Source organism: Pyrus communis, chromosome 11, assembly GCF_963583255.1.
Source record: "Pyrus communis chromosome 11, drPyrComm1.1, whole genome shotgun sequence".
NCBI lineage: Eukaryota > Viridiplantae > Streptophyta > Magnoliopsida > Rosales > Rosaceae > Pyrus > Pyrus communis.
This window is the reverse complement of record NC_084813.1, coordinates 1,211,269-1,234,607: the sequence shown is the minus strand read 5'-3', so window position 1 is coordinate 1,234,607 and position 23,339 is coordinate 1,211,269. Positions and strand designations below refer to the sequence as shown.

At 33.9% G+C, this 23,339-nt stretch overlaps 1 protein-coding gene across 1 annotated transcript; it reads left to right on the top strand.

Moving 5' to 3' along the window:
• Positions 1 to 11,067: 11,067 nt before the first annotated feature.
• Positions 11,068 to 13,421, top strand: LOC137708873 (transcription factor MYB20-like). Its single transcript, XM_068448034.1, has 3 exons — positions 11,068 to 11,297; positions 11,776 to 11,905; positions 12,745 to 13,421. Exons 1-3 carry the CDS (start codon positions 11,165 to 11,167, stop codon positions 13,301 to 13,303), a joined length of 822 nt encoding a protein of 273 aa, XP_068304135.1. The 5' UTR covers positions 11,068 to 11,164; the 3' UTR covers positions 13,304 to 13,421.
• Positions 13,422 to 23,339: the final 9,918 nt, after the last annotated feature.

The following is a 23,339-nucleotide window of genomic DNA, read 5'->3' as shown; positions in this document are numbered from 1 at the left end:
CAAAAAATCCATAACATGATTTGATCGTATAAAAAATTGAAATAATCATCCTCCTCTCACGTAAGGGTGGATTCAAAAAAAAGGAATTGAACACCAAACCGAAATAAAAAATACTGAACCGAACTGAAATTGGTTGGTTCGGTTTTGGTTTCAATGATTTGAAAATCGACCGAACAAATATATTTAATTATTTTATATAATATTCAAATTAATTATTTTTATAAATTTGATTATCCTATCTCTCCTCACTTTGTCTCTCTGCCTTTCAAGAGCTCTGTTTTTTTTTTTTTTTTTTTTTTTTTTTTTTTTTTTTTTTTTTTTTTTTTTGCATTTATCTGTCATACTGTTTTCTATATAGTAAAATATTCTCATATTTTTTTTGGTGCAACATTAAAAATCCTCAATTTTCTAACATTAATACCCTCATCAGTGGCCTTTTCTCTAACAAAATCCTCACGCTGTAAAAAAAAAAAAAAAAAGCTGAAAAATCTCTCACGTTGCACTTCATTTTTTGGTCCAACATTAAAATCCTCATAAACCTCACACTCCATATTCGTTTTGTCTCTAAATCTCTCACTTTTTTACAACTTTTTAGCCTTGCTGGGTTGATTCATTTGGTTGAAAGGATAAAGTTTTGTCTTTTACTTAGAATTATGGATGTTTGATTTGGTTAAAAAGATAACTTTATCAAGTTAAAAGAATTAAAAAAAATCGAACCGAACTAAAAAAGGCACCAAAACGGAACCGAAAGTAAACCGAACCGAAAATAAACAAAAAACAAAACCAAACAAAACTAGACCGAATAGTAAGTTCGGTTCGTTTTCGATTTTGGCAAAAAAAGGGAACCGAATGGCACCGGACCCACCCCTATTCTCACGGCCTTCCTTCATGCTCCTCTCGCGGCCTTCATAGGGGGCCATGTTTGAAATAATAGTAGTGAGTTGCTACTAGAATTCGTACCCCTTCCTTGTCTGTGTCACAGCCACCCGTATACACATATTCCCCGTCTCACATAGCCAAAAACTAACCCTGGCTCCAAGGGTGGGCATCGACTAGGTCGCCTCCAGTTGGACCCCAAAAGGCTAGCCTAGCCGACCTTATATGCTCGGTTTGTCATTGTTGAAGTCCCTTTACCACCAATCCAATTGGTCAAGTTCTATGAGTTCAGCCTAGTTACTTTTTTCTTTCTTATTTATAACTTGAGTGTGAGTGATCAAGATCCAAGGCCCACGGCATTTTGGTCCAGTTCCATGGGTTCGGCCTACCAAAACTACCATTGTTCCTCTGTAACCATTTCAATAACCATTTCAATTTCAAATCAAGTGAAGGTTGAAACACAACATTTCTCTTTTAAAGCCGACTTGTATTTGAAATCTGCGTGGATCGATAAAGGACATGACCAAATGGACTTGCATATTGTTTGGGACTGAGAACAAAATAAAAGACGTGCATGTGCATTGCAAAATAAAAGACTTGGGCCTTTCTGTTTTGTTTCAACCCCAAGTTGATTGCTTGTTAACAACCCATAACGTATCATGTGACTGGCTAGGATTAGCGGGAAGCACAAATACAAGGCATTTGTTGAAAGCAATTGGAGGGTGTGAGAAAGATAAGGCCGCAGAGAAATAGGTGCAGCCGACTTCTACTTGAAAAAAAGAGAAGTTGATGCACTTATTCTTTTCGAGAGATTACTCACCCAAAGACATTGGTGTTGCATTTTGTGGCTTTTGGGAGAGGAAAATTTTGGCATGTGCTTTCGAAAGAATAAATTTTTTTGTATCTTTTGAAGTGCTTGAAGATGGTGCATCTTATTTAAAATATGAAACTGAAATTTAAAATTTGTTTCAACGTTACAATTCTAGAAATTCTAACATTACAAATTTCAGCAAGGAAATTCTTACACTAGCACTTCGTCGAAGAAAATTCCAACACTAAAACTTCAGCAAAGCTAAAAACAAACATTGGAAGTTTCAGCCATAGTGTTGTTTAGGTTGTTCATGGTCTTAGTTATTTGTATTCGAGTACGGGATTGATGTGTGAAACTGGTGTAGGTTCTAGTTGAAAATTGGGTTGGACACTATTGCCTAGTCAGTATCCCACCTTACTCTACACCCACTGTTATATGATAGTAATCAAGTTTTGTTTTGAGCAGATAAAACTATGCTTCTAAGTGTAATAAAGTGGGTAAAGGACTTGATGATGATTATTGACATGCCATATTCCTTCATCATAGGAGCATTTCCATGTCGATTGAAGAAAATGAGGAACTTTGTAGGCGTAATTATCTTAATCGACAAGTTATCGAACTTTATGAATCCAACAGAGTTGTTATGTAAAGTGTACAACATGCAGAAACAAGAAGTTTTACCAGAGGTTGTAGTATGAGAAAAAACTAATGAGAAAGATGAAAACTATTTGTACATAAGGTAAATACATTTCCGATGCAATCTACCAATAATAGCCCGCTGCATGGCATGAATGTATGACTCATTGAGACATATAATTGTACAACAAAGGATCTCAAGTTTTCAATAAGAAAAATTGGAATACTCGACGACAATGATTCAACTTGAGCACTAGGGATGATGCTCTCCAAAGATATGGAATTTGTTTCATCTCTCCATAATTTTGAAAGTTCTTGAATGTGGATGTATCAACCATTACTTAACTGATCTCGAATGGTTATTATGATGTTCATGCTAAATCCATGCTTGCCATTATATTTGTATGTCAATTTTCAATGTTATTGCCATGCATGTAGTTTTAAAGAATGAAAGTTTTGAACTTCTTGTTATATGACCCCAACACTCGAGTGTTTCCCATCAAACGCTATCCAATCCTTTGTTCTAAAGGTTGATGTATTATATTGATTTTTGAATTATAGGAATTTAATTTAAAGTAATAAAGTGCAAACGTTGTTTACTTGATTGCCATGAGTTATGAAAGAGTAAAATTTTTTGCATCCTTTGAAGTGTTTGAAAAGGATGCATCTTATTGAGAATTTGAAACAAAATTTTAGAATTTATTCAAACGTTAGAATTTAAAATTCTAACATTAGAAATTTTGGCAAGGAAATTCCAATGCTAGCCCACAATGTAGCTTGTGACTAGCTAGGGTTAGTGGGAAGCACAGATATAAGGAATTTGTTGAAAGCAATTGGAGAGTGCGAGAAAGATAAGGCAGCATCACTTGCCGTCTGAGAAATTGATGCAGCCGATTTCTAATTGAAAAAGATAAAAAAAGAGAAGTCGTTGCACTTGTTCTTTTCGAGCAATTACTCACCCAAAGATATTGGTGTTGCATCTTGTGGCTTTTGGGAGAGAAAAAATTGGCATGTATTTTTTAAAGAGTCGAAAATTTTGCATCCTTTTAAAGTGTTTGAAGAGAGTGAATCTTATTTAAAATTCGAAACAAAACTTTAAAATTTGTTTGAATGTTAGAATTTTAAAAATTCTAACATTAGAAATTTCGGCAAGGAAATTCTTACGCTAGCACTTCGGCCAAGAAAATTTCAACACTAGAACATCATCAAAGCAAAAATAAACATTGAAATTTTCAGCCATAGTGTTGTTTGGGTTGTCCATGGTTTTACTTCTTTGCGTTGAAGGTACGGGATTTATTTGTGAAACTGGAGTAGGTCTCAGTTGAAAATTGGGTTGGACAGTATTGCCTAGTCAGCATCACACTTTCTTCTACACCACTGTTATATGGTAGTAATCAAGTTTTGTTTGGAACAGATATAGCTATGCTTGTAAGTATAATAAAGTGGGTAAAGGACTTGATGATGATTGACATACCATATCCCTTCATCATAAGAACAATTCCATGTTGATTCAAGGGAATGAGAATCATCAAGACCTTTGTAGGCATAATTATCTTAATTGACAGGTTATCGAACTTTATGAATCCAACGGAGTTTGTTATGAAAAGTGCATAACATGCGGAAACAAGAAGTTCTATCATAGAGGTTGCAGCATGAGAAAGATGAACACTGTTTGTACATGTACATTTCCGATGCAATCTATCAATAATAGCCCACTGCATGACATGAATGTATGACTCATTGAGACATTGAATTGTACAACAAAGGATCTTAACTTTTTAGTAAGAAAAATTGGAATACTCGACGACAATGAGTAAATTTGAGCATTAAGGATGATGCTCTCCAAAGATATGGAATTTGTTTCATCTCGCAATAATCTTGAAAGTTATTCCATGGGAATATATCAACCATTACTTAACTAATCTCGAAGGGTGAATACGATTTTCATGCCAAATTCAGGTTCTCCATTATATTTGTAAGTCAATTTTCAATGTTATGCCATGCATGTAGTTTTTAAGAATGAAAGTTTTGAATTTCTTTATATACGACCCCAACACTCAAGTGTTTCCCATCAAACGATATCCAATCCGTTGTTCTAAATGTTGATGTATATTGATTTTTGAGGCATAGGAATTTAGTTTAAATTAATAAAGTGCAAATATTGTGCACTTCACTTGCCATGAGTTTTGAAAGAGTAAATTTTTTTTGCATCCTTGGAAGTGTTTGACGAGGATGGATCTTATTGAGAATTTGAAACAAAATTTTAAAATTTATTCAAACGTTAGAAGTTTAGAAATTCTAACATTAGAAATTTTGGCATAGAAATTCCAAGGCTAGTGTAACGATCCAATCAGAAGCAAAATCTGGTGGTTGGCCAAAACACTAACATGGTTGACATTTACACTATTAACCATAATAAATTTCCTTACTTGACAATTTTCAAAATTTATTTTTGTTACTTTATTGCTGCATCTAACTTCTTTATTAGACTACTTACGTACTCTCAAACAGGATCAAGCTATTCCTAGTTCATTGTCATATTGAAATCATTTACTAAAAATATTCCAACTGGCGGATATGTTCAATACTAGATTCAAACCATCGAATCATATCAAATGGATATCAAATATGAAATCAGAATATCAAATTTAACTTAAAAGGCAATGTCGGCCCACTGGCCACGCACCTCCGCAGGCAGTGGTTTTCGTTGAATGGAAACCCAATTGGAGTCTTTTGGTGGTGGTGGTGGAAGGAAAACACTTCAAAAATGGTGGATTGCTGGCGAGGAACTATCGCACCCATTGGTGCCGTTCTTCGTGAAACTGAGTCCAAAATGGCTTTTGCTGGAAATGGGAGAATGAAGGTCAGGGTGGAGTGTGCAGATGGTGGTTGGGTGGAATTCATCGAAAAATCCGATGAAAATCACCAGAATTTGTTACCCAAAACCGGATTGGGTCACGTAGGGAAACAATTCAAAAGGGGGAAAATTGGTTCCCTCGTTCTCTCTTTCCACATTTCCCTCATTTCCTCCCTTCCTGATTGGGTAACCCCAATCCCTCATTTCCCTCCTTTCTCTTCCCCTCTCTCCATCACAGCCACACAAGTGGCACCTCAGATGGCTACTCCAACAAAGCTCGAGCTTCTAGATTAATGATCAAATGACCATTTTGCCCCTTACTTTTGCTTCTTTATATCTCCTTCATTATAACTTCGTTTGACGAACGATCTTCGTCTACGCGCTCGTGGGATCGAGCTTTATCCAAATATGCCAAGAAATGCAACGAAGCTTATAAGGATAAAATACGTTCTTGTATAATTATGTTTAGCCAACTATGGGCATTTTCGTCTTTTTCACTTATCGAATAAATATACATCAAAACAAGTTGTTTTGATGTATAACTACATCTATACGTGCCAAAATGGAAGACACAAGTGGTTTTGATAAAAAAAAAAAAAAACTTGTCATTTGAACTGAAACATAGGCTGGCAACTCGAGTAGGCTGAAAATTGTATCCAGGAGAGTTTGCTGTAATTTACATTTTTATGTGTTACCTTTGCTTCCGTACCAAAGCAGTTGGTCTAAGATTTCGTTAGGGTTTCATAATGCTGACAAGTTACGATTATTTCCCTGCAAGTGAATGTTGGTAGGAATTCGGATTCTCGCCGGATCCTTTTTGTAAGGATTTGGGGATCCGTTAATCATGTCCATTTATTGTACATCATGCGGTCAGAAAATATTTTAAATTTTTTTATTTAAAATTAAACACAAATAATATTTGACAAAAACTGACCGCACGATGTACGATGAACGGACATAATTCACGGATTTTCAAAATCCCCACCAAAATGATGCGGAGAGGATCCTGTTGGTGTTGGTAGTATCAGCACTGTCAGTAATGTCGCTCGTCTGGAATGGGGATGCTATCATAAAGGTTTTCTTCGCGTCGTGTTTCGATGGTGGAACTTGGCATAACCAATGAACACGCTCATATACTAGATTTAAGTGACAACTTTGTAGATAGATTTAGGTGAAACCTTATTATAATTAGAGCAGGAATTATAATCAACGAACACACACTTGATAGATTTATGTGATGACTTAATTTTATTTTACGGGAACAAATGAGGAAAATATAGACAACAAGGACACATGTGATCAAGATATGCAAATCGATTCATAAGAACGCATCAATTGAGAATGTTTCCAACCCAAAATTGAAGAAAGGTGGGATTCTACCATAAAACCAACTCTTTTACTTTCACATATTTACACGCCCCCTATGAGGCTTGAAAAACCTTCACATCCTCACACGTCCCCTCACGTGTGTCGAATTTTCAAGCCAAATACGTGAACAACGCAAATTGGGTGACGTGGAGCACGTGTGGTCGTTGAGCTTCACATGTGGGTTAGCCTGCTCTGATATCATGAAGAAAGTTGGAGTTCTACCATAAAACTAATTGACAATATGATAAATAACCCAACTTACTTATAAGCCCTTACATTATTTCTACTTTCACCGATGTTAGATTTTTTTAATTTCACATCCTCACAAAAACGAGTTATTATCATTAATAACCAAAATTTAACCCTTAATTTCAAAAATGTTAGTTTTTATCAAAACTTTCAAATATACCAAAAAATTCATTTAAACAGACATAGACACAGACACAAAAACCCTCATAATTTAACCCAATTACACCCAAAACCAAAACCCGGCCAGAGAGGGAGGAGAAAACAGTGGAGCCGCACACCAATTGCCAAGCAAACTTCCAAATTCAAAGGTCGTCTTCTCAAAATTACCATAGATACAATTTTACCAAGCGATGCTTTGCGCACATTTATTGAATTGTCTTCAACTTCTCTCTCTCAAAATTCCTATTTTTTTTTTCACTTGTAATTATTTTTACTGATAATATACTCTTAATCAAGATCATTGATTCTCCTTTTATAAACATGTATCTCTACCTTTCTCTTTGAAAGCACAAAGGTGAAAAGTCAATTTCATCTCAAGACATCAACCACTATTTTCATTTGAACAACACCCATGAAGAACTTTTCATCTGATAAACAAATCCATATCCTTTTCACAATTTTGGCTCAACTGTAGTTTGTATTTTAACTGTTCTTAAAAATAAATAAGAAATATTATGAATCCTACAAGGTTCTGGGTTTTTTTTTTTCGCATGAAGTTCTTCCCTGGATAGTAGAACAATGGCTTTGCATTCAATGACACAACACAGACAGCAGCTTCTGCATTTGAGGGTCAAATTTTGAGGGTATTTGGGTACTTTTGCATGAGTGTTTTGTCATATTTGAAATTTTTTCTAAAACTTGACATTTATAAAAATGGGGGTCAAGTTTAGGCTATTAATGATAAAATCTCCACACAAACTGAGGCTATTAATGATAAAATCTCCACCAAAACTGACACCAATTAAGGAAGTAGAATTTTGGGTAAATTACACAAAACCACCTTGACCGAACTACAATCTCATACCTTATATTTTAAACATTGCAATGTCATACCTTATTTTATGAATTCGTTGCAATGTCAGACCTTCATTAATCAATCCGTAAGATTGGTTGTTCAATGATGATGTGGTAAATATAAATTTCACATATTTGATTAATTGCTATAAAAAAATGTGCCACGTGGCAAAAAAAAATAATTGTTTAAAATGTTAAAACAATTATATTGACTAACATATTAAAAACAATTATATTAAATAAAATTCAATTGTGTAATGTTTATGGATTGGTGTTGACCCTGAACCTAGGTTTCATCATCATCCCTTTTCTTCTTCATTGACGCCGACCATGGATGGCAGGCTTCCAATTTCAAATTCTGCAACCAAGATTGCTGTCCTCTTGCTGCTCTTTCCGTAGCATGCATATCAAGCTTAGATCATCAAACTCCACAATCATCGTTCTAAAGCCTTCCTCTACGCACACTAGCATCGAATCTTCTGAGAAATTCCTCATCTGGATCGACATCAGCGGGCTCTCCGACGCCGTTTTAAACTCGATCTGATTGGTTCTCGGGTTTGGGCTTCATCAAAAACCAATTTTGTGGTCTTGCCATCGACATCTCAGAGAGCCTCTCTCTCTCTCTCTCTCTCTCTCTCTCTCTCTCTCTTTCTCTCTTTTTCTCTAACCTGTGCGAATTCTGGTGACCTCTTTTCTCTCTCCTTTCTCAAGTGGAAGCTTCCATGAATTGCTCCCTGCCCCATCCCATCACCAACGAACGAAGTCTACGAAGCTCCCTACCCCATCCCCTCCTCCGTCGACCCCTGCTCCCTTCTCCAAAAGTTAATCCACCCCAACCTTCTGCAATTCTCCTCCGTCGATCCCACTCCCCACCAAACATAAATATGGTGAAAAGAAATCCCATGTCCACAGGTTTTTTTTCACGCTTCGCTAGAGATCTCGTCGATTGCACCCTTGATTTTAAATTTTATTCGATTGCATGTTTTATCGTCGTTAATCTCACTGCGACAGCGGACTCAATGGTTGATTGAGGGATTAGGGATGGGAGTGGGTTCGACAGTTGAGAGAGTTTGAAGGATGGTGGCTGTGTTTAAGGAGGACGAGGAAGAAGGGGAACGGATGAGGAAGGGGAGGATGATGTCTGGGTAGAAAGGAGGAGAGAGTATTTTTTTAATTAATTTTCATTGTTAATAAAAAAATTAATAATTAATAAAAAAATTAATTCCAAAGGAGTGGGTTTGGGACAAGGATTGTCTGCCCTCCCACTTCCGATGTCCTCCCATCATGTTTTGTGTGGTCACGGTTAAACCATGTCAACATTTTATATTGTTTTTTTATAGAGATAATAAGACAAAAATGAATAGTAATATAAAATGTTGATGTGGCTTAACCGTGACCACACAAACAGGAGGGCACTGGAAGTGGAAGGGCAGACAATCCTTGTCCGTGGGTTTGCTCCTACCACGTCATCATTTAATAGTCAAATTGACAGAAAACTTAACGGAGGTTTGACATTACAACGAATTTATAAATTAAGGTATGACATTATAATATTTAAAATATAAGGTATGAGATTGTGATTCGATCCCTAATTAAGGTAGTTTTGTGTAATTTACCTTAGAATATTTGATCAAACTTCCTACCAGTCCAAACTAGAAAATTACAAATTGTTAAAAGAACTCCATGTATACGCAGATGGAAAATTTTGCTTCAAACCAAAGTGTGTTGGACCATATATGGCGTGTACAAAATCTAAATATTAAAAAAAAAATGTATAGTGCATTTATCAGACCCAAAAGAAGAAGTAGTTTCAAATTAAAACAATATAAGTACATGTAGATGATGATTTAACTTGATAATTAATTAACTAAGGCGACTAAACTGTATTATATTGAAATAAAAATAAATTCTCAATCATACCAGCACTTAAATTAATCTTCTCATCTATTGCACAAAATACTTGATGTTGTAAATGACTCATAGATTTCATATTGTCTGTGATAATAATGATGATCAAAGAGGGAAATTTCATAAACCCAAGTGATGAGGGAGGCGAGGTAAGGTGGTCAAATGAGGATATGTCCCCATGGTTTGGTTCTCACCAAAGAAGAATGTTAGCAATCTTCTCATTTGAACTTATTCATCTCCAATTTTGGTTGATTTTTTTTTTATTTGTTATTTTTGCTTGGTATGTATACGACTATTAAGGAACCATCATACCTATGGTACTGTTTTTTTTAGTGTAAATTTTAAAGTTAGGACGACAAGTACAAAAAGCGTATATTATTAGGGTTCCATATTTTCGAGAGAGGAACTTCGCCGAATCCTCTTTGTGAGGATTCGGGAATCCTCCAATTATATCCGTTCATCGTATATCGTGCAGTTAGTTTTTATCAAGTACGGTTTATATTCAATTTTAAATATAAAAAATTACAATAATTTCTGATCGCACGATATACGATGAACGAATGTGATTAGAGGATCCCCAAGATCTTCACAAAGAGGATCCCACGAGGATCCTCCTGGCATATTTTCGTCTTCAAGATTTGTGCCGGTGTCGTTTTATGTTCAATGGTGTGTTAGGGAATGGACTAATGGAGTGTCTCACGCTTCATACCCAAGCAATGGATGTTGATGAGGTGGAGCTTTCTGATTAAGACCCTCTCACGTGTGTTACGCGTTACCCGCAGCATGCCAACACTGTATACACAAAGTAGGAGGAAAAGCTCCCTTAATTTTCCAAAAGATTAAGTAGGGAATCAAAATGAATATGAATTGGAGAAAAATTGAAAGAAAGAATATTATTTGCCACGTTAAGTCGATAGAATTACTGACACACTCTCTAATACATACAAGATTCATTTATAATAGTTGAACTTATATGTAATGATGTTGCGTTTGTAATGACGTTATTTGGTGTTTTAAAAAAAAAAAAGTGAATACGGTAACAAAACTTTATTACTTCATTGTAAAAATATGAATTTAATATATTGAATACATAGTTTTAATGTCAAGATAAACGATTTTAACCACTTGATTTGAACGTAACTCGTGAATTACAAATGTTGAATAAGAAGAGAGAGAGAGAAGGTAAAACAAATAAAATACACCAACCAACTAAGCCAAGCAAAAAGTCCATAGAAGGGAAGTCTTCTTAGCCTTGGGGGTATTTTTGAATCATTTTTGTTATATTAATATTTTTATGAGTTGTGCGTGTATATATATGGGTGGGTAGTGGTATGAGTCTAACCTTGTTATCTGCGCATCTCTCATATCACAAAACTAGTTGATCGAGCTAGCTATTCATATTATAGCTAATTTGTGGGTGAGTTGATTTTGGTGAGGAATATTCAATGGGAAGGCAACCGTGCTGTGACAAAGTTGGGTTGAAGAAGGGACCATGGACAGCTGAAGAGGACAAGAAGCTCATTAAGTTCATCCTCGCCAATGGCCAATGCTGCTGGAGAGCTGTCCCTAAGCTTGCAGGTCTCATATCAGATCATCTATATACTTCATTTTTCTCGCTCCATGGCCATTTTAGAGAGAGACAGAGAGAGCTTCTGCAAATTTGAATGCTCTGTTATTCACTCTCTTTCTTTCCTTCGGGAGGAGAAGGGTGGGAGAACATTTGTTATCTGTTAATCTTTTAAATCTGAAAAATTTAACCAGTTTCTCGTTTGTTTTCACAAATGGGGTTTGTTTTAATTCATTTTTTCACCCCTTGATCTTTGTTTTTTATTTTTCATTCCTCTTAAAAAACCGAAAACGGTGGCTTCAAACTCTTTTGCTTTTGGTTTTATTGTTTATTTTTTATTTTTTAATCTGAGGAGGAAGTGAGCTTAATAAACCACCTGCAAACTAAAATTCGTGATTGCCCGAATTAATGTGAAATTTAAAAGAAAAAGTGAAGAAAAAAATGGTAAACAGTTCATTGACTATATGTGGTGGATTGGTCTAATTGCAGGATTATTAAGGTGTGGAAAAAGTTGCAGGCTGAGGTGGACCAATTATCTGAGGCCAGACTTGAAGAGAGGTCTTTTATCAGAATATGAAGAGAAAATGGTCATTGATCTTCATGCTCAACTTGGCAACAGGTTTGTGATTATTCATTTCAGGAAGGTGCTTTTTCCAAAAGCAAGTTTCAAGAGTTGTTGAGCTGTCTGCCACTCCTAAAGTTAATAACAGATTATGTTCTTTGTAAATTCAATGAAAATATTAATAAATATAAAACCTTGCAAGTAGAAGACCAGATTTTGCACAATTCCTCGGAAACGAGACTTTTAAGGTTTTTACGGTCTAGAATTCTCTTCTCTTCTTTTTTATCTCCTTTCGTCTTTTCCTTTTACATTCTTTATTTTATCTTTTTCTGCTTATAAAAAATTAATATAAAATGTTGATGTATCTTAATTTCAAATAAAAGGAGAAGGAAGGAGAGAAAACAAAAGAGAAGAAAAAATCCTACTCCGCTTTTTACACCCACTCCAACATATATTCCCTTTGGTTTTTTTTTTTTTTTTTTTTTTTAATTTAAACTTTTTATCTCTTGTCTTGAGATAAATAAAATAACTGCATGTTGATAAATATCCATCGAATTCAACTGTGCTGAATATGAAGTCGTCCTTCTGTATATTCTCCTATTTTTAATCTTTAAAGGACATTTACTTGGAGCTTTCATGTGGCCACAAAGTCAATCCACTTTTCATGATGCGAAAAGCACTTGCAAACAATTATTTATTATTTTTTTCTTCTTCTTTATTTTCTTGTGTGCTCAAGTCAAATATTGTTTTTCTTGTTGTATATGTGGGTTAGGCTGTTTAATCAAGTCAGTTTTCAAGCTCATTGCAATTATGTTCGGCTTCACCAACCTCTTCATTAGAGGTTTCAAACATCGTATCATCGAAATTAAATGATGTTTTACTTTCCATTTTGGCAGATGGTCTAAGATTGCCTCTCATCTCCCTGGAAGAACAGATAATGAGATAAAAAATCATTGGAACACCCACATCAAGAAGAAGTTGAGAAAAATGGGGATTGATCCTCTCACCCACAAACCAATTGCTAATGTCAATAATCAAAGCCACCAATCACAAAGTCAAAAACAAGAAGGAGAAGAAGAACAATCTTGTGCAGCTAATGACAGCTTTGAAATTGGCCAAAACAACCCTATTCAAGCCAAAGAGGAAGATTCCAAAAACATGGAAGGTGATGAATTGGATAAAATGGAGTTCTTGATTGATGGATTCTGCATAGATGAAGTTCCGCTAATTGAGCCCCATGAGATTTTAGTTCCTTGTGCTCCTTCTTCATCAACCTCTTCATCTTCTTCTTCAAATTCATCATCCATTTTTCTTGAAGACTTGTACCTCCCAGATTTTGAGTGGCCTGACTGTGATTACAGCAACAACAACAACCAGAACAATGACAGCATGGGCTTGTGGGATGATGACTTCAGCAGCTGGGGTCAAGATTCTTGGGCATATGGGCTTTTGTAAAAACAAAAAGAGAAAGAACTAAAATTTATCCGCTTGGATTATATATTGTAATTTGCTTGTTAATTACTTTCCGAATAGTACAAAATAAATAAAGAATAGAGAGAAGAATGTCAAATTATCAGAGACATGTTAAAGACATACTTTTTATAATATCTATATTGTCCTTAGGCCATCTCCAACTAAGGGCTGGCCAGAGGGCTTGTTTTAGCCCTCTGGTCCTCCAAGATTCTCCAAGATATTAATATTTTAATGAACAGTACAAAATCATATTTGCCTCCGTCTCCAATCGAGGGCCAGAGGGCTCGTTTTAGCCCTACCACAAAAAATCGTCTCCAACCGAGGGGCAAAGGGCCATACATAATTTATTATTTAAATTTAAAAACTACAACAACTTAAATTCAAATCCAACAACTTAAATTTAAAAACTACAATGATAACTGACCCAAAAAACCAAAAAAATTAGAATTTAAATTTAATGAATGGTTTAGGTATTTATAAGAAAAAAAAATAGAAATTTTAAGAATTAAAAAAAAAAAAATTGGCCCAAAAAACCAAAAAAAAAAAAAATTTGAATACAACGGCCAATCCTGTCGGTTATAACCGACAAGAAAGCTATATTTTCTACCCAGCCCTCTAGCCTAGCCCTCAGTTGGAGACGGTTTTCGGGCTATTTTCAGCCCTCTGGTCTTCGGACCCTTCGGTTGGAGATGGCCTTAACTTGTCAATTATCATATGCACAATTCAACATGTGTGAAGTTTTGTCACAAAAAACCTCTATTTTAATTGGTATGGAGTTAAATATTTAAAGTCTTATTTTTCTCTATCTCTTTCCGAAGTGGGATATTTCAACAAAGAAAACTACATCCATTTAAATGAGATTTGTTTTATGTGACTTTGGGATGGAGTGCGCAAAAGGTAAACCCCAGATTCTAATGTTCTTGTAAGGAAAAGAAAAAAAAAACATGTATATCATTTTTTACTCTTTCAGAAAGTGAAATGAAATAAATTAAATTTAATACTTTGTGTGTAACGGAAGCATTTAGATTGTTATTTCAATGTGATGTAGCCTGGCCAGTTTCCTCGTTCTAATCATGTTTTCTTATTCTTTGTTTTGAAGTATTCAGTAAACCTTTTCGAGATCCCGATTGGTTACATTTCATTATCATGTTTTATTTTAGGTATCATGTTGATTAATTAAGTTCTTTTTTTCCTTTTGCTGAGATCATACCATTTAAGTTGCATCGTCTTTTTATTCAAAACTTGTATTGTTTAGTGGTACATTTGAACTTAATCAAGTTGGGTAGCTAGAGTAGTTAGTTCTCTCTCTACTCTCAAGTTTAAATCACTTTCCTTAATTTAGATTAATTAGGATTAAATTGAATATCTTGAATAAAAAGAAATTTTTTTAGACAAAAATATGATAATCTACACTAATTGGGAATTTAAGAGATTTTAATGGATTTATAAATCCATGTATTTTTGTAGAGTTTAATTGATTTGTAGAGATTCCATGTAAAATTTTGATTCAATTTCCTCGAACTCTCATAAGGAAATGTGAGATTTGTGGATGTTTAAAATACATTAAGAAATCTCTCCAATTCTTTCAAATTCATGAACCTTTTTAAATTCTTTAAAATCAATTTCTCATTTAATACACCTGAAATATTATAAATTTCTTTAAAATCCTAATTGAATATATCTAGATTTCTAATGATTTTATTAAACTATCTTTAAATCCTAATTGAATACATTTGAATATTAGAGAATCACTTAAAATTTTGATTGGATACCCCTAAATTCATTAAAAGAATTAAAATTTCTCAAAATTTTAATTGAATACATCCTCCTAACTTTCATCCAAACTATGAGCAGTGGAGAAGATTTGAGAAATCAAACTGGTCCACAAAATCACATCAAACTTCCCTCAAGTTTCTCAATTCCTAGGTTGAAGACAGTGACTAGATACAGAGAAACCATTACTCAGTTCACACTGTTTTTGAAAGGATGTTGTTTCATATCGAAAACTTAACGAGCTTTGTATTTGCTTATGTGAAGTTATTCACATATTGCTAAATTATTTTATGATCGAAACTCAATTTTTTTTTATTTTAAACATGGTAAAGAGAGACCCGAATTAAAAGCATCCACCAATAGTCACCTCGGCCAAGAATTTCCTCTTTAATAACAGGTGGTCATCAAATTTCTTCCGAATATAGAAACACTCATTAGTCATTACTATCTAATCAGTAATTTTTTTTTTCTTTTGCACTAGAATTTTTTTTTATTTTTTATTTTTTTGTTGAACATTAGTATGGTTTCTGGAACTTGTGTTTCCAACGAATTAGGATGTTTCAATCGAAACTGAGCGGACAAGTAAGTCCTCCTATAAGGGAGATATAAGCATTATCCCTATAGAATTAAAAAAGTTGACTTCAATTAAAACACAAAATCCTTGCTTGATTTCACAATTGAAATCAAAGGGAAAAGTGCTTATGAAAAGCCTTACTCCACTAGCTACAAATCCTAAACAAACTCAGGTATTCGATCATCATTTTTGGTCTAGTGGAAATGATGTATGTCGGTATGATTTATTCAACTGAATTCCACCATAAATCCGAAATATGGAATTTTTTTACAAGTGCATTTACACTACTAGTTTGTCCTTTCAATTTTTCCAACAGATCCGTTGTCTTTAGCAAGCAGTGGACTTGAATTTAATGGCTATCTGTGGCGTAAAAAAAAAGATTGGGTGGTGGTAAGAGTTAGATTTTTAGGTGTGGGTTCATTAAATTTTAATATTATACAGTGATGGTAATTATACAATAGAATAAAAAAGGTAATTCACATTTAAAGTTTAAATTGGGTGAGGTTAATTATATGGGTTCAAATAAAATTTCCATAGTGTTAACTTCTTTGTGGTAAGTTAGGTCATTTCCAATTATGGAGGGCTAAACTAGGTCTTGGCCATGTTCTAGCTCCCAAAAATTAATATTTTAAAGACTATTTTAGGATAATTTTTTCAATCTCCAACTATGCAAGGCTATATACTGTATAATATTGTATTTCTCTTCATATTCTATTACTTTTTGGCATCAAACTTAGCATGCCCTGAGGCTACATATCATATGTCCTAGGGCCAAACTTAACCTAATTCTTTTAATCCGATTCCCTTTAGCGCTTTGGTTGGAGACTGATTTTGTCAATTTTAGGACTAAATGTGGCCTATAACCCTTCGTTGGGAGAAAAACTTGTGTGGGAAATGACGTTAGTATTACAATCTAATGCTATTTTTTTTTTCACTTGTAAGTGAGAAATTCGGTTTATTTATATTATGAATGAAATTTTAAAATTTTCTCTATTTTCATGTGAATTTCAAATGGAAGTGGATTTTCTATCCTCCCATTTCCACACTCTCCTCATGCTCTTCTGTTTGTGTGGTCACGGTTAAACCACATCAACCTTTTATATTCCTATTACTTTTTTTATTATTATTTCTATAAAAAATTAATATAAAATGTTGACGTGGTTTAACCGTGACCACACATCATAAGAGGGCATGGGAAGAGTATGGAAATAGGAGGGCAAACAATCCACCTCCATTTCAAATTACTGATAAATTTCAGTTTATACTATCGTTTGTCCATCGGTTTATTTGTATATTCCGGTGTGTCAAAAACAATTGACAATAAATGACATATATCATATTTAAATTTCTCTCTCATGGTTTAGGGTTTAAGTTACTAGAATGCTTGCGCCAGTATTTACAAATGGATCAATGCCGTGTCTGAAGATCAGTTACCAGCCAGAAGCTGTCTGGCATGCATGCAATTGAGTAGTCGGACTCATTCAGTTTGTTTTATATATGTGTGGAACTCTCACTGAATGTCAACTCTTTGATAGAGGTTGTTGGCAGCTTATTCTTAACAAGATCAAACTGAAAATTCACATAGAACTGAAAATAATGAATAATTACTGAAATTTGAAATGATAGATAGAGCTCTAAGAACCAATCGTTTATCCAAAAGTTGAAATCAATTGGTCGTTAATCACAATCCATGTATTTAACTATGGCTATACGTTGTCATGGTATATTTTTATGCAAATATGTAAAAGAGTTTGACTAGCAGAAGAGGATAGCACAAACAAAAGAGTGAGTCTCTGTAAATAAAATTAATAAAAAATAATAAAAAAACGTCAGTAACGTGTTAATGTAGATATTATGACTTCATTTCTTATGTGTCGATCTTATATTAGTAGTCTTGGGATACAATTAAGATTGATTGAGTCCTTGATTATATGTAATTATGATACCTAATCGGTAGGCTTAAAAAGTGGAATTTGAGATTTCTTTATAGATGGAACTCTAATGCCTTAGCCAATATAAATATTAAGGTCCATCCAAACCCTAACACACAATAAATATTTCCTATAAAATAGTTGCATTCGGCTAGGTGTGTTTGTAGAAGACTTTGGTGTTGCCACATCTTTCACCCACTCCGTTTGGTCTCCAACAAATATTGCTTCATAATTAGTTCATACCAACACTTTCGTTTGTTCAACTTTTTTGTTTTCTTAAATACAAAAATGTTAGGGAGATGATATTTTTGTACCACATGGGTCTACCACTTGACATGGTAACTGATGTGTACATGTCACGTCAATTAATGAACTTATTTGATTGGATATTGCTTATATGCATCACTTCCCACGTGAGATGGTACACCAATGTGGTTTAAAAATATGGTCTCCTTAACATTACAATCTTAAATATTCACCTAAAAACTTCTATTAAAATTTAAATCTCAAAGTCACACCCTAACGAAAAAGATGTACGTTTTCTTAATAATTCTAAGCTTTGAAGGTCATGTTTGATGTTTGAATATACACTATTTTTGTATTAATTGTTTATGTATTTCATAAAATGAGCTGTATATTCAATGTCTTTGCTTGCAATGAGTACAAAATGATTGTTTGTCGTGAAGGTTAAAACCGTAGGCTACGAGTTACAAAGACATATTGGTCCAACCATATAACGTCGTGCCGAACACTTCTTTTGGATGAATATAACATCTACTGCTTCATAGGTATACTCCTAATTCAGCCATGAAATATTAGTACTAATTTATTTATTAAAGATGATATTGCATGCTTTGAAGTTTTGTCCTGGAAGATAAACCTGGGTAAGGCTAATACAACAAAGTGGGATCGTTAGGATTAATAGCACACATTTTTGGGCACATATTTTGTCACACTTTTTGTGACTTTCATTCCATAACTTTTTCAGGGATCCAAATCGTCTATATTTCAGTTCATCATTCATAGATCTTTATTGCAAACATTAGACAAATTTGAGATGGTAATGTTTATGATTTGTGTGCTCTGCAAATACAATGAGAAGGAAAACCCGACGCTTGTTGGAGGGGACTCATAGCAAAGCTTCTTTACTAACAATTGCAAGATCATTAGAGGTTGGTGCAGTCTTTTCCTCGTGGAGCCTCTACGATAGTTTTCGGGCTTGAGATTAGGGTTTAGGGTTTATGACTAAAGGTCCTCCATGATTGAAGAATTGTATTGTATTTTTGATATGTTCGTAATTATAAGGTTGTGATCTTATTTTGACATGTATAATCTTAAGTTTTTTTAAGAGACATATTTAACATGTATATAAGTATGTTTTCAACTATATACTATTTTTAATGATTTTTTTTTATTTTTTATCATTTAGTACTACGGTCAAGTAGAATTTGAACCACATTATTGATAGCCCACTTAGTATTACGGTCTAATGTAAATAATATATTTAAAAAAAAAATTCAAATATAATACTTTTAGTAATCTCTACTTATCATTCCCAATGCATTATTTACTATCCAATTAGATCCAAATCTCTTTAACCTTTTTTATGCATATATAAATGGAGCGATAGGATTGGGAACCACAATATCCCCTATTACGTCTCAGAAAAATATAATATCACCGGACTCAACTAATTTGTTCATCTTCACTATCTGGACTAAAACGATTTTAAATTACAAGTCGTCAGAAAAGTTTGAGGCTCCCCTCTAAAAGTAAGCACAAGTAATAAAATATCTCGGACGATTCTGCTCCAGTCTCTCAAAGAAAAGAAAGAGTCATCCGTACACCTAGTCAAAGTAAACTCTATATGGGACGAAATCAAAGATTTGTATGAGCGGGGCATCCTCAAATAACAAAGTCACAATTAAAAATCTCAAGAATTTATTGAACAAAACACTAATATATTAATCTATAAAGTTTTTCATACAACATATTACAATATTCCTCGAATCGTTTTCATGTTTTGAAAGCGTTGCATAACAATATCATTATCAATGCCATTAAATATCTCTTTATATAAAAATAATCATTTTATCATTCATTCATTGATCTCTAAATTAGAAAGCTAAATTCTAAATTGAAATGCCAAAAACAAATTAATGAAGTAAAGTCGTATAAAATACCTTGTGGAGTAAAATTCTTGTGTTGAATTTTGATAATTGATTACTTGAACTCCAACTGTCTATAACACTCCAAATTCAATTGAGTTTTTGTTGAATGAAAGGGGAGGAAAAATCTGGAGAAGTTGAGGACTGTAATTGCTTTGCCGTACGTAGTGGGATGAATTTTGTGTGGATTAACGACCTAGGGTTAGAACAACAGGGAGCCACAATTAAATTAATTGTTAATTAAATTGTCATCAGGTAGGCATTTGGGATCCAAAATGATAAACTAGTTGGGGCTGGTTATTGAAAATTGAAATATAACCATATGTTTTTTTAAATGAGTAGAGGCATCCGCCCCCTGTACCTACACTAGCTCCGTCCTTGCCCATATGTAATTTGAACATCGTTGTTAAAGTAAGGTAGCTTCCAAGAAGACTTCTGTAGTGTGTCATTGACTTTGATGAAACCAATTTTATTTGTTTGACTATGAAAATTCAACCTGACAGAAATCAACTGGTTGCTGTTTAGGGTCAGCAGCAGAGCACCAACCGTCGAACCCAAGACCATGATGTTTCATGCAAGCGCACTCAACTTTTATACTAATACTCTTCTCTCTTGCAACCTAAGTATATTAAAAATTTGAGAGAAAAAACGCATTCTTCATTAATCTACTTAAATGAAGATTATTTAATTGTTTCAAGGTGCATTTAGATCTGGATCCAAAAAAATTATGTTTTAAGGTGCATTTAGTACTATAGTTTAGTGATATTTTTCTTTACTTGTAAGTGAGAGGTCTTAGGTTCGATTCTCCCCAAAAACAAATTTGAAACTCATTATTATGGCTATCTGAAGCTTAGCTCACTTCCCACCCTCTTAGAATAGATATATCATTTGTTCAAAAAAAAAAAAAAAAAAAACTCAATGCCTTCAATTGCCTTATATAGAATACTTGCACTCTAAACAATTACAACACTACTATATAACGAACTCAATCCCTACAACTAACCCAACCAATATGAAATATGACAAGTGTCATTATGGTTATTACTCCCTGGCTCAAACTAAGCTAGGAATTCCAAAGCTGAGATTGCAACAATGCTTGAGGAACATAGGATTATGAAGACCCTTTGTAAGGATTTTGCTACGTGCTCTTCTATGGGAATATACTAAACTACAAGGTCTCCTTTTTGAACTTTCTCTCAGACGTCTGTGTCTAAATGTTTAATCCAAGAGTGGAAGATAAAATCAGAGCTTAGTACAATCCAAGAGCATAAAGATTAACCAGTGTAGACATGGTGGTGCATATAGGTATTGATTAACATCCTTGAGAGGCGAACTAATCCAAAACATATCAGCTTCATAGCGAGTTAGAGCTTTGTATTCAATCTCTGTAGAGCTTTTAGAGACTGTAGATTGTATCTTAGATTGCCAGGATATAGGATTTCAGCCTAAATAAACCATATACATAACCAGTGATAGATCTTCGAGTATTGATATCAGCAGCCCAATCTGAATGATGATCATTATGGTTATTAGAAATTTGTCTACCGTGACAAAAATTAACTAGCTGTCTATCCGCATGAATTGGAAATAAGCTTTATATTATGAAAATTTAAACGTTTGCTTAAATTTAAATTTTGAGCTGGTTGATTGATCTTCGCTGTACATCGATCATGATAACTTATAATATTATACAGAAAATGGGCAGCCGCGTGTGCGTATATGTAAATTTCACAATGTCTATCTAAACCACAAATGGTGGACTACAATAATAAAAATTCCAAGTGGAGCGTACATGTACAGTATGCCATATACGTATTTGGACAATGTTGAGGGCTAGCACTCTTGAATGAGTGCCTGAAACCTAAAAAATTAAGTGTTAATTAACATGCTTATTTTCTATTGGTGACACGTCATTTGATTTAAAAACTTGATATCTCTATCATTATCCAAAAATTAATTAGGATGACATAAATTATCATAATACCAAAAGGAAAATTAAAATTACCCTCATTGTTTTGTGAAAAAATAAAGCAACCTAGAAGAAAATAAGTCAGATCCATTCAAAGACGATGAGAGTTTTACTGAGGGCTCCCACAAACTCTTTGTACTCTATTTTATGCAGCAATGACGAAAGTGTAAACGTAAAAAATTTCAGTGTCCTTCCTATATGGTGTGAAATTCCCAACGTCTTTTGGAGACTTTTACGGACCATAAATTTTCTAGTGAATCTTTGAACTCCTTGAAGTCCAGTATTCACACTCTTTATGTGTCTTTATGTCTATTGCATGTTGGGAGAGACGTTGGTGTCTGCTGAGGTTATCTCCAATGTATCGAAAAATTTGGAGTCAATTGCTATGGTTAAATATAAACGTGACTCGATCCCTCTCCAATGTATCTAAAAAGTTAGGATGCTATATATATATAACTTTTGTGCTATATATAAAGTCATATTTAATTTTGAATATAACTCGTTAAAAGTGACACCACCACCTTTAGAATATACAAGAGTTATATTTAACTCTAAATTTGACTTAATCCCCTAATAAACAAGAGTTGAAATTTGATTTAAGCCAAATTTGACTTTGTATGCAATGGAGATGGTGTAATGGTAAAAAAGGAGCTTTGAAAGTCAGGGCTGTTCTTATTTTTAGAGCGAACGATCCAATTATAATATTTGTTACTTTGTACACATAAGCAAAACATTCAAAATTGTTCTTACTACCCATCCAAGGGATTCCTCCAATATTCCAGTAAAATTATTTATATTTAATATTTAAGTAAATAGCAAAATTATAGATAGAGAACTATACTAGCGACCTACCTAACATTATTGTAGAAATTTTCGGGATCAATGATTGGAGAATGCAAACTAAAAATACCTTTTCTTGGATAAAGAAAGAGATTGCTCGATCCATTTACGTATCGCTCACATCACTACATTTAGAATCAAATACAACCTTATAACTTTTAAGTTTTCCCTTTTATATTGGAAATAGCCTAAGTCCTATCACAAGTATTAGCCACTCAGTTAAGAGATCTTAAGGTTTTAATCCATTGGTTGCATAGTATAATTTACATAGTCCCCTCAATGCCAACAGAGAGAAATTTTTCAGTTTGTCGGGAACAAAACTCATTAATTATACCAAGTGTTATTTTTTCCAAGTTTGCAACTAATTATATTATGACACTTAATGTATCATGCCGTGTTCTCGACAAACTAAAAAATCTCTCTAATAGTAACAGGCAAAACTTATAAAACTAAAACAAAGTAAAAAAAAAACTATGTATCGAACTCATCACAAATAAGAATCAATCTCACGTACCCGGCTAGATAGACATATCCTCTCAATGGCCAACAGTAAAGTTTTATAGGGCTAAAAACTCTTGTATAATAATTATGTTACACCTGTAGAGTCTGAAATGTTTAGTTTGTGATGATCAAAGTCTGAAATGGTCCTATGAAATGGATATATTGTAGTGGAGTGGACATATCATGCGCATTATATCAACACTCTCAGTCACCATCACTTCTAGATTCCCTAATTTTCGTTCACATTCACAATTCCAACTCG